The sequence below is a fragment of the Lissotriton vulgaris genome, chromosome 4_1 (genome assembly GCF_964263255.1).
Source record: "Lissotriton vulgaris chromosome 4_1, aLisVul1.2, whole genome shotgun sequence".
Taxonomy (NCBI): Eukaryota; Metazoa; Chordata; class Amphibia; order Caudata; family Salamandridae; genus Lissotriton; species Lissotriton vulgaris.
Genome location: NC_141691.1, coordinates 914,010,596 through 914,022,798, shown reverse-complemented (window position 1 = coordinate 914,022,798; position 12,203 = coordinate 914,010,596). Strand labels below are relative to the sequence as shown.

General features: G+C 46.1%; 1 protein-coding gene across 1 annotated transcript in view; it reads right to left on the bottom strand.

Annotated features, from left to right (window-relative positions):
* Positions 1–10,358, bottom strand: part of PARD6G (par-6 family cell polarity regulator gamma) — a 265,823-nt gene extending 255,465 nt beyond the window's left edge. The window contains exon 1 of the mRNA XM_086965187.1: positions 10,001–10,358. Coding sequence (XP_086821313.1) covers positions 10,001–10,075 — 75 coding nt within the window. The 5' untranslated portion in view covers positions 10,076–10,358. The remainder of the gene's footprint in view (positions 1–10,000) is intronic.
* Between the last annotated feature and the right edge of the window lie 1,845 nt (positions 10,359–12,203).

Sequence of the window (12,203 nt, the reverse complement as noted above, 5' to 3'; positions counted from 1 at the left end):
GGTTAGTGATTGGGGACATTGTTTGGCCCTTTTTTCAAATCACTGTACTTTAAATTCTGATTTATTTTGTAACATCTTTGAAAAGTGTTTTGACTTACAGAAAGTTGAACAGCATGACTGACGAATGGGGTTTCAGTAGGCAGGCATGTTTTGAGTTTATGTAGTTGAGCAATATTAATTTGCTGAAGTAAGTAAGATAATACATTGTTTTAGATGTGGCCCAATATATTTTTTTATCAAGGACATGTTTTTCTTGCATTTTGGGCATGTTGTTTTGTCTGAGCCCTTTGAAAAGAGTGCCTGATGTTAGACTTTTAGATCTTTCTGGTAGAACTTTTCGTCAAGAATGGTTTATATTTTGTTTAAAGAGAAGAACGTAAACACTATTTCTTTATTGTATCCTTATTGCTCAGATCTCCCTAAGCTTTGTACTGCGAGATATCTGAAATTTTATGCGTGTGTTTCTGAGGAACAACGGGCAAACTGGTAATGCTCAAATATTGATTTCTTACTGAAGGTTTTCGTTCAGTTTCTGTAACAATCTTAGCTAGATTGGTCAGGATGGGGATGATGGAGGCAGGAGTGAATGTTACTTATTTGCCGCTCATTCAGTGCGCATGGTCAAACACCTTTGCTTCAGGGAAAGGACTGTATGATGTTATGAGGTCAGTGGATTAGTTGAGTTCTCCTACATTTTTAAAATGTTACTCTACATATCTGTAGAATTTTGCCGAATTTGTTTTAAACTCTTTTTATTGATCATTTTAGTACATTTTTGCAATAGATACAACAGTACTCGCTTATATCACATCATTCAATTATCTTGCGTGTTAATATTGACCATATATAAGGCAATGTAGCGAGAGTCCGGCGATATGGAGAACGTAATACAATCAGCAAATGCAGTCCCAATGGATTTTCCAACGATCTGGGGAAAGTGATCATTTTTCCCCTGGCAGAACTCCCCGTCATCTGCAGGGAATGGACTTCACTGTGGAGCATCGTCCAGGCCAGGACCACGCCAACGCAGACGGCCTGTCACGCTTCTTCCGCCTCGGCGAGGAGAGTACCCAAGAGGATGGGTGACTCTCCCTGCCTTCAGCTGGGGAGGACGCATGTTGGACAGGCCTCGTGGAAGGCCCGCTCCCTCCCCGCATGGCGGGGCCCGGACCCCTGCTCTCCCTGTATCCCCGACAAGAACCATCCCGACAACCCACCGGGGCAACCCCCGACCCGTCCACAACGGAACTCCAGCCCCCGAACACCCCGGTATCGGCTGACCCGGGCCCCCGTCAGCACCACTGCCCCGGCCCAGCCGCCATCTTTGGACACTACATAACTAGGCCGCGTGGCCTCGGCTCGACCCCAACCCTGGGCCTGGCCAGGCCCCGACATCGAGGCACCACCATCCACCCAGGAGGTGAAGAGACCACTTGGCAGGTCAATGGGAGAAGGGGTGTCAATGGCTCTCCTCCTCCAGGTGTCGATCGCCACCGGCCTCCCCGGGCGCTGGCTCCACCCCCTTCTGGGTGTCTGGACTCCCTCATCCCGGACCTCCCGACCTCCAAGTGCGAGGGTCCGGACATTAAAGGAGACCAGACCTATAACTGGGGCAGCTCCAGAGCAGGAAGGCAGTTGTATCCTGGAGTCGAGAGACACCGAGACAAACTCATCCTTGAAGGCCTGCTGGCGCTGCCGCGGCCCTTTCTTGTGAACCATCTCCGAAGCCTGCTGGCGCGGCCCTCTGCAACGTGAACTATCGTCTTGGCCTGCTGGCGCTGCCGCGGCCCTCTGCAACGTGAACTATCGTCTTGGCCTGCTGGCGCTGCCGCAGCCCTTTCTCGTGAACCATCTCCGAAGCCTGCTGGCGCTGCCGCAGCCCTCTGCAACGTGAACCATCGTCTTGGCCTGCTGGCGCGGCCGATCTCTACAGACCCCCAAGCTCGAGGATTGTGAGCTTCCCTCTTGCTGCTCCCGTACCGGACCGGTACTGAGACTGTCCCGCTACCCCATTCCCCCAAAGAGACTAGAATTGGGAGGACCCTCGTGTCCTGCCCCCGCTGTACCGTTTATCACTTTGCCTCAAGATTCTTATATAAAGTGTGGTGAACTTATCCTTGTGTGGTGTCCATCTGTGGGGGGGGGGGGGGGGGGTGGGGAGTTACTTGTCTGTACGATCGCCGGAGACGGCCCTCACTGGAGGCCTGTCCCCCTGTACTCGGCCGACCCTCCCGGTCCCCGTCTAACAACCAGAACGGCTACCCTATGTGATCTGGAGACCCCAGGTCCAACAGTTAGCAACGTAAAAAATGCGTGCCTCTTTACATGCTGAATGATAACGTTTAAGAGCAGCTTTGTAAGCATCTTTACAAGTTAAAGAGTACAATCTTCTCCATCTTCTTTCTAGTGCTTTACATTTAGACTTAATAACTAAGATTTTTTGTAAACCATGGGGCAGGGGAGATGAGGAGTAAAGCTGTGTTTGGGTACAGGGGGCAGACAGATGTCAATGGCATTGGTTAGCCAGTCCGAGACAGCAAAGGTAAAGTGACATCAGGTATGCTAGTAGACAGAATAGTATTAAAAGACTCCATATTCAACTTGCCCCAAGATCTGAGACTACCTGAGCTAGCAGGAGGGGCCACTACTCTAGATGTGGAAGGCTGCAGGTTGAATGGAATTATAAAATGGTCGGACCAGTCTAAATGAAACGCAGGAGTACTACAGTCATAGCAAAGATTGGACAAAATTGGATCCAGAAGGTGTCCCGCCTTATGAGTAGGGCCCCGATTGCATAACCGTAAGCTTAGAGCCTCCAAATCAGATAAAAAAGTGTGGCAGAGGTTATTCTGATCATCTTCTAGGTGACGGTTCAGGTCCCTAGAATTGTAAATTTGCTGCCTTTTAAATAGAGGGAGCGATAAGGTCAGGGAAAGTGGAGACCCAGGGACCGGGCTTCCCCGGAGGGCGATAAATTAAAATGCTAGACAGGGTCAGCTGAATGGATACAGAGACTTTAAACAAAGCTGCTTCACACTGTGATGGCAATAGCTTCAAATTTACAAAAATGACTAGATTTATAAATTATAGCAATCCCCCAGCCTTTGCGTGTATCTCTCTTTCCTGGCGATGACATATCGAGGAGGAAGAGCAGTGGCAATGGCAATGTCGGGTCCCGAACTGGCATGAAGCCATGTTTCGGTCAGAAAGAGTGCATCTGGATGTTCAGTACTAAGATGGTCATAAATATGCTGCTTATTTTTGACCGGAGAACGACAGTTAACCCCTTCGCACCGGCCGCGATTTCGCTGCAGTGCGGTACTTCCTCAAAATGGGCGGGGCCGCGTCGGCCGTTGGCCGACAGCAGCACTAGCGAGGTAGTACTCCTGTCGGCCAAAAAGCCGGCGGCAGCACGCAAGTGGTTAAGGCTTAAAAAGTATAAATTCTGGCAACATGCCATTTTGGCAGAGGTGGTGCTGTGACAGACCTGAAGGCCAGTTCTGGAAATGGTGTTTATAAGACGCATAGGACCCAATGTAAAATTGCATTGAATGCAAGTAAAGCCGCAATAAGGAGGAGTACATACAGCGCATTTAAGAGAAATATATTTACTAAGTCTGTGAAGTTGAGCAGCTGAGTATGTAATTCTCTTACAGTGATCGCATTTTGGCCATAATTTCTGGCCGAGTCAGGGCGTGGACGGGCTTGCCTCTGGCGCGCGCTGTAGCACTTGCATCTGTCTATTAAATTAGAGTCAAGGACCATAGAGTGTGGCTAGAATGTCGCTCGAAATGATACCAACGAGAGGTGTCTGTGCGGCTAGAGAGGCTGAAAGTCAGGGGGCGGCAATACCATAGAGTATGGGATCATACAGAGCCAGGCAAACAACTACCACAGGTACAAATTTAAAACGATTTTAAAACAAGAGCATTCCAAATGAAATACAACAAAAAAGTATATTTGATCTAAGTTCTATGTGAATTAACTCTCTCACTCTGCCACCGCTGAGTGAAGCCCCTCATCCAGGTCAGTAGTACATCACGCCTGTAAATTCCTTGACATGGAAGTTCTGTTCAGCAGTGTGTAACCGTTTGGAAAGTAAAAAAGCCATAGATGCCACCACTTGGTACTTTACATGATTATTTCTCAGCATTACCCATGGCTGTTGTGGCTACAAATTCTTATTTGTTGTCTAGTTGAAAGTAAATTAGCAAATGGTTTACAAATGTATTGGCCAAAGTAAAACAGGAACAAGCATTGGCATAGCCAATAGGTCTTGCTTTTGGGACCTTAGAAGTATTTAGTTATGCAGCACAATATCCTTGGTGCAACAACATCAACTGTTGCATGGCTAAACACTTAGAAAAAGGTCCCAAAGGTGAGCCCTTTTTGCTATGCCAATGCTGGTTATAACGCATTCCATTACCATGCATTGTTTATTTCTATTAAAAAAGTGTTTGTAGGGGAGACCCCCACACCACCTAAAATGCATAGTGAAGGCATGTGTTTTAAAGGCATATACTTGGTACAAACGTGTGGTAAAAAATGTGTGTTGAAGGCACAACGTGGTAAAAACCTTGTTCTAAAGGCTGTTTCCCGTGTTGGTCCATGGCATTTATAAACATTTAGGGATCGGATGTGCAAATCCCTGGATAAGACGACGAATGGCAACGTGTGGATTTCAAACTGAGACCGTCTAGGATTGGAGTTCACACACTCTTCACAGTCTTCTTCCAAATAGAAGTGGCGTGCAGTTTTACAGATCATTTTGTTATACTTTGAAGGCAATGCAATAAAGGAAGAATTGTTCCAAGAAAAACCAGTACTGACTGGCGAAAATGGCATCCAATTCTACATCCACAAGACAGTTGAAAAAGCTTGATACATTTGTTTTTGTTTGAGCAGCAAATTTGTGAGGTTTGTGGACGGTGATTTAAATTTGAGCATGTAGCATACCATATATCTTGTGCGCTACTCACCGCAAAGTACTTCCATGACTCGTCAGAGGTAGTAAGCGCTATATAAATACATATACTATATGAAAAGTGCACTCAAGCAGCACGTGCCACTTGGGAAGGACTGAAGCAGCAGTGGACCCCATATGGCAGAAGCACCCGATGTTCCCCAGAGTTTAGTGGAGGGAGCCCTTCTGGACAAAGATGGCCTGTTGAACAGCAAACGGTCACTGGTGTATTCCTTGGAGAGGTAACAAGCAGATGAGACCAAACAAAGGACTTCGGGAATATTTTAACAGGACACCCATAAACCATCAATTCAATCGCAAAATGCACAATAAAAACTGGGTATATGGAAAGTAGGCGAGTTCCAACAGGCCGACAGGACTGGGACATCTCAGCACAACACGTGGCTTACCCATTAGCATCCATACTTTGCCAGGCTTTGGCTGCCTGAAATTACATAACTTCCAGTCCACCCTGGGTAACAGCCATGTTTTAGGTGGCAAGATACAACAGGCAGTGTACCTCCATGCCTGCCCCACTTCCGTGCAGCCTTCTTCATTAGTATGAAACTCCCTCTTCGCTCGTACCTTCCTACCGTCTGTCTTCAGCCCTTTATGTGCTCTTTCTCACTTCTTTCTGAAAGCTCTAAGTCGTGCACCAGAGTGCTTGCTTTTAGACAGAATGTTGCACACACATCCAGCTTAATGTGTAGCATTTAATTTTCCAAAGAACGAGTGCTGGTGCCTGAAGCTCTGCTCAGAAGCCCATGGCTGGTGCAATTAAACCTTGGTGCCATGAATATCAATGCTAGTAGTCTTAAACCACCTGATCCCGCTCTAATCCACTAGCAGACACTTCTTGCACCTTTATCTCACTGGTGCACTTTCCGTCTTTCTCCCATCTGTCATTCCGAATTATGTGTTTTTTCTCTTTCTTGCTCTCTGTAAATATTTGATGCCGAAAAATAAGTTCCTGTGGCAACCACCAACTCAAATTAAGCACTTCCATTCAAGGATAGAGGGTGACCGGACTATGTCACTATCGCCTTTTCTTTTATTGCTCTCCCCCCACCCCCCTCCGCTGCGCTGCATATTTATTTCCCATGCTGTATTTTTTTCTGTGGTTTGCTTCCTTCCTACCGGCCTCCTATGTAATGTAATGTAATGTAATGTAATGTCCTTCTGCGGTTTACTGTGTGTATGTAAAATGCTCCGATACTTACGGGTCAAGTTATCGCTATATAAAACTTTTAAAATTAAATTAAATTAAAATAAATCCCTGATATGCACTATCAGCAAAATACTCAATATACCCAACACTTACCAATAGACCCCGGACAATACATTGTACACACATCCAAAACAGCACAGATGTACACACCTTACAGATGTATATCAATGTGCTCATAACCGCTATCCACACAAAAACAACAACTGATGAACAGAATGCTGAACAACGTCAAACAGTCACCCCAGTACAGAGATTTGGCCCTTATTCCATCATTTTTTTTATTCCTGTGCCATTCTAGTTTAAACCCAGCTACACGCAAATCAGTGTATATGACTCCAATAGCATGAAGAACAGGGGACCAATATCTGGGCATACCCATCCCACTCGGGGTGACAAACGTTGCTGTAGCACGTTTCGCCCTACGTGGGATGGGTATTCCCAGACGTGGTTCCCTTGCTCGCTGTGCCACTGGATTCGACCAGTTAAATAGTTACACACTTCTTTACCAATGTGTTTGATTTGTGCGTTAACTATGTATGGATAGCTTTGATATACTCTATTCCTAATTATCAGCATCTGTTTTGTTTCTGCCTGAATATTTTTCCTTCTCTTTTGTTTAAATTGTTTATTTTCATTTCTCTTTTGTCCTTTGTGTATTGGATACAGGAGTGTATCTCACTGATTTTTTTGCCCCAAAAATTCCCTTATACCACTATATAAAATAAATATGGTGTTCGGCTGGACACTTTTCTTGTTCTATAGTACACATTGTTGACCATACCTTACTAAATTGTTTTTATTAAATGCGTTAAGGACCACTGTTATGTTTATAAATTGCTACCCTAGGTCCTTAACTACCTAGAGGGTTCCCTTGTCTAATTGTAACCACTGGATTCAAGCTAGCCTAGCTGATGAGGGGCAAAACCCGACTGGTGCCAGGATGCTCTTTTCTGGTCCAATAAGGACCCCACTTAGCTGTTCGAGCTGGACGGTTCCCATGAGGAGTTGTGTCAAGACGGACTTGCATATGACTGGGTCCAAACTGGGGTGGCATAGTGAGTAAAAGAGCAATGGATTTTACCCATCTCTCACCTAGGGATGAATGCTTGATTTACTCAGCATTCGGTCCATCATTTGTTCCTGTAGCACATAAACGCTCTACGCGCCAGAATGCAACGCACTGTCAAGTATGCACTCAATTGGCCTGCGCCAGTTATGCTTGCGCCAGTTATGCTTCCGCCAGACAATAAGCACCCTCCGGTTTCAACACAGAAAAGGAAAACATTCACCTAGGGCTTTAGTGGGCTGTCTCTCATCGGGTCTGAGCATTGGCAGTTTTTTTTTAAAGGAGGCCTCCAAACAGGTCTCTATCGGGTTCTGTTTTGTGCCCTGGCACAAGCAGTCCGTTGTGCCTGCTGTCACTGCAGTCTGGAAACATCTTTGTGCGCGTGCTCACACTGCTCAATTCTCACTAGTGGAGAATTAACTGCATTACATCAGGCCAGGTGAGCGTTGTAGGGGAAGAAAGAGCCATTTTCTTTCTGGATTTCCCTTCTGTTTTTTAAACTCAGTAGCAGCAACATTGTCGTGGTGTCACATGCAACTAACAGCCATAGACAAAGCCAATAGTCCTGACTTGTTGTAGGTATGATGTTACTTGTTATATCATGTATCTAGATGCAATGACAAACAGCAAAATACAAGTCGGGCGCACACTATGCTAAGCCACGCTCTTAATTACACTGGCCACGCCCCTTTGAGAGACCCTCCAGTTTTTTCATCCCACTCAAAGCCATGCATTCACTGCCAAAGAAGTGGACACATTGGCCTAATATGGGACATACTACTTGAAGCACCTCATTTAGCCTAATCAGTTTGCAATCAGCAACGGAAAACGCGGAGCGTTTTGGAAAGTCACACCTAGACAACAAAATGTGACGCCATACCAATGGAACACTTTGCGCTGCACGGACGCAAAAAACATTCAGTCAAATTATATACACATGACAGTGTTTGCATTGTGTGGCAAATCAGATACAGGATATTGTCTAGGTACAATTCAGTTAGCGTATAGCACATATTACTAAAGTAGGCAGACAGTACCCTTTGTGAGAATCATAGCAAAATTAAAAAAACAGATGAAGTCAAGGACGCAAACGGCACCATGCTATTGTTTATTTACTCAGATGATTTGCATCAAAATGTAACTTGTAAGCACGTTTCTCAAACTCTCCAATAAGCCCATTACAACACTTTGCACAAATGAGATTGAATGGCTCACAGTTACGATTTGCATACGTTCAAAAGAGTTCTCTGATCTTGTTTACTGCTTGCAAAAGGATCAGCCATGCGAAAGAGACTCATCCATTGGCCTCCCTGATCAGACGAAAAGAGTTATTTAAAGGCAGTAAATTCAGGAATGCACGGATGAGATCAGGTGATGAAGGCAAACATGTCTTAACAGGATAACAGAGCAACACGGGCTTGGGTATGGGAGTCACATTCTGACTCATGGGAGAGGGGGGGGGGGGCTAAACTGCAGCGGGGGTGAGACGATGGGAATGCAGAGTGCAGCGGACCGTCGGTGCAGGGAGGTGGTGGGGGGAGGGGGTCAAGACAGTGCTGGACATGAGGGGGTGGCTGGCTCGCAGTACTGCCGCATATTTCACACGTACTCAGTTTTGGTGGTAAAGTTGCTAGGCTTTTAACATTTTTAAAAAGGATCAGACTAGAGCTATTACACTTTAATGGGGGCTTGCAGACAAAAGTCGGCAGAGTTTTTTACACGTTTGATAGGAAATCTCCTGCTTTTACCAATGGGACAGGCTTGCAATGGGTTGTGTAAATCGATGCTCCGGGGCCGCTATGCTTTCAACGAGATAGTAGGGATGTTTGAAGCAGGTAAAAAAATTGTGACTGTCATTCAACAATACAGATAAGGTTGATATGAAACTGTGTACTGCATAATTCTCACGCGTGAAGCATTCTAAATCGCACAAACAAACAGAGCCATACGAATAAAGCGTGTGCAAACTAACACTGATGTGTGACGTTAGAGGCTACTGCCTGGTGAGAAAACGTAGAGTACAGGATCGATTCCTTCTTAAATGGATTGTGTTTGTGGTCATTTCGTGCGAGGGACATATGACAAACTTGAACCAAACAGCAGATTCCCATACATGCAAGTAGTCAGCGATGCAAACGTTTCACAGCGCAGGGGATGCACAGACAGCAGTGACTTGCGAACTGAGACTGGTATAACCACCGCCACCCACAAGCGCATTCTACAACAACATAATCGAAACGTAAATACAGTAGACTCAGTCTACCCCCAAAGAAGTGACTTAGCAAAGCGGCTGGAGCTATCAGCAAAAATGGATTGAGGACAAAAGGGAAGCATATCCACCAATCAATCTTCTGTCCCATGTTTGAGCAACAGCCTATGTTATGTACAATAAAACTGGGAAACTGGGTACTCCAGGAACACCAGCAGGTAACAAAACATGGACAGAACCCGCTATTCATTGAACTTTATCAAGCAAACTGCAAATTTGCAATTAACAGTCAGGAAACATACAGAATGTTGAGAACGTAGTCTCTAGCTCTGTTGTGTCCCTCTCACAGAGGCGCATATGGAAGGGGTTAGGTCCAAAGTGGGGAAAGAGAGCTGGTCCTAGATGCCCCGGCACCTGACATTCCAGGGATTCCCGGGCTCAATTTACACCGCAGCCTCCAGTCTCCACACTACATGAGCTTTACGGAAAGAGAGTACCCGTACCTCAGTGCAATTAAGAGCTGAAGCCACTCACCTTACTCTTCACCTCCACGATGCTGTTACTCTCCAGGAAGCGCAGGTTCTGCGACCTGCTGAAGCTGCGGTTCATGGCCACTGCTGTTTCGGCCGCCTTGGCTGGGGATGCAGGTGCCCCTACCGGGCGCGGAACCCTATAAGCAACTGCTTCTATCCGGGGGCCGTGCTTACTCCCGTGGGTAAATGCGCTACCTCACCCTGGACGCTGAGGATGCTCTCCCACGCCTCGCGCCTGCAGTCGCTCCAGACTCCTGGGATTGCTCACTAAACAGATTAATAGTTTACAAACACTGACGACGGACACCACACTAGGCAGGTTTCATAGACACAGAGAAGGGACCAAGTGGCAGTATATCACACATACAGAGGGAGAAAAAGTTTTATGTCCCGCAGAACATAGACACAGACAGAGGACTTTTACTGACAAGCGTACATTCGAGGAGGCCATATTAGAAGGTACAAAAAACCTAATTTCTTGAAGACTGCCTGCGGCAATAGCTATTCTTCTCTTTGTCTCTGGAGCTAAATCAATCGTTGTTCTTGATAACGGATATATTGAAACACTGTTTTTTTCCGTTTTAATGTTTGTCACAATACCCATGAGTTTACGGGTTGCACTTTTTAATGTTGTGCGTCCTTCTAAATACAATAAGTTTCCATAGATCTACAAACGATCACCCCTTTCCAAACTCCAAAATGTTCTTTGTTCCTTTTACTCTAATAGGGTCGCCCTCTCAAACATCTTGCCCGCCTACCCCCTCAGTCTAGAGCCATCTGAACGTGCCTTAGGGTCATTGCAATGAAGATTCTTCCACTTTGAAATGTCCGTTATGTTGAGGGGGTGTCGGACTAGAGAGAAAGGGGCGGGTGTTGAAGGGCGCCTTGTTGTTGTTGTGAACTATGCCCCATAGCAACCCGTTTTGTAAACCAATGATGTAAGGCCAGCATACAAAGGAGTCTTTTCTTAGAGGCTATTATGAATCCAATTGTATGCAAACCTATTTTTTTCGTATTGTTTACGTGCCTATGTTTTTTAAGAGACCCAGTCTACCGTTTTATTAGGTCTCACCTATTCTATCCCGTAGGGGTTAAATAGGCAAAATTATAGTAAGCGGTCCGAATAGTCTACCTAGCTGCGGATCGCGTACAGTTCATGTGAGTCAGGCGCGTGCACATCATCACCAGCCACATCACACATCACCATACATGCCAACATTTCAGGAGAGCAAAGTGGGAGATTTAAAAAAAAAAAATCGGGAGGATGGAACTTTGAATCGGGTTACTGGCATGTATGGGCTTTGGAAGTGTGCTGCTGTAGGATGGGACATTTGAAACGTAAATGCACGTTTTTTTCTTACCTTTCAGAAGCATGGAGCATAATGGCAGGCAGAGAGGGTGATGGAAGTGTTGTGCACTGGCCTGGCAGGTTGTTGACAGTGCATGCACCCCCCACACCCCACGTGGCAGCCCGAGCTGAAACAGCCCCCCCCCACCAGTACTTCGCAGGTCTTTAAAAGACGATTCCCTTGTTAATGGTGATTTGTTGGTTTTTCACCCCTTCGAGAGCCCCTGCATCGCTACTCTTTGTTGGAAGAATTAGTGCTTTACACAATACCAAGCCCTGTCAGATGAAACCCCTGAGGAATTGGGTTTTTGCTTGTAGAAATCGGGAGGCGGGAGACTACCCTTCAAATCGGTAGTCTCACACCTGAATCGGGAGGGTTGGCATGTCTGCATCACCATTTGTCTGTGCCTCGGCATCAGACTTCATAGTCTGCCGCTCCCCCGCCCCCGCATCAGACTTGAAAGAAATTCACGCCCCCGCCACAGCAATGCAGAGAGCTTTTTTTTTAGGTCGAGCTAAAACAGCGCTTCTGCTTTTCCTGCATTTCTTTGTGGCTATCTGCTTTTCCTGCCTTCCACTCCTTCCCCTCCCTCTCCCCCACCACAGAGCAGCATCAGGCTGGGCTGTTTTGCAAGACTTTTCTCCTGGCGACAGATTTCCTACTACAGACACATGGTTTACTGGGCTGTTTTGCGAGACCCTTCTCCTGGCGACAGATTTCCTACTTGCTTTGTTTTCACCCTCTCACCTATCGTTAATCTTTCCCTTTGCCTCCACGCATATTTTTTGTTTCCTAGTTTCTTTCTTAAAATGCCACTATATCATTTTCACCCTCCTTTTGAAGCCCTGCTCCCAC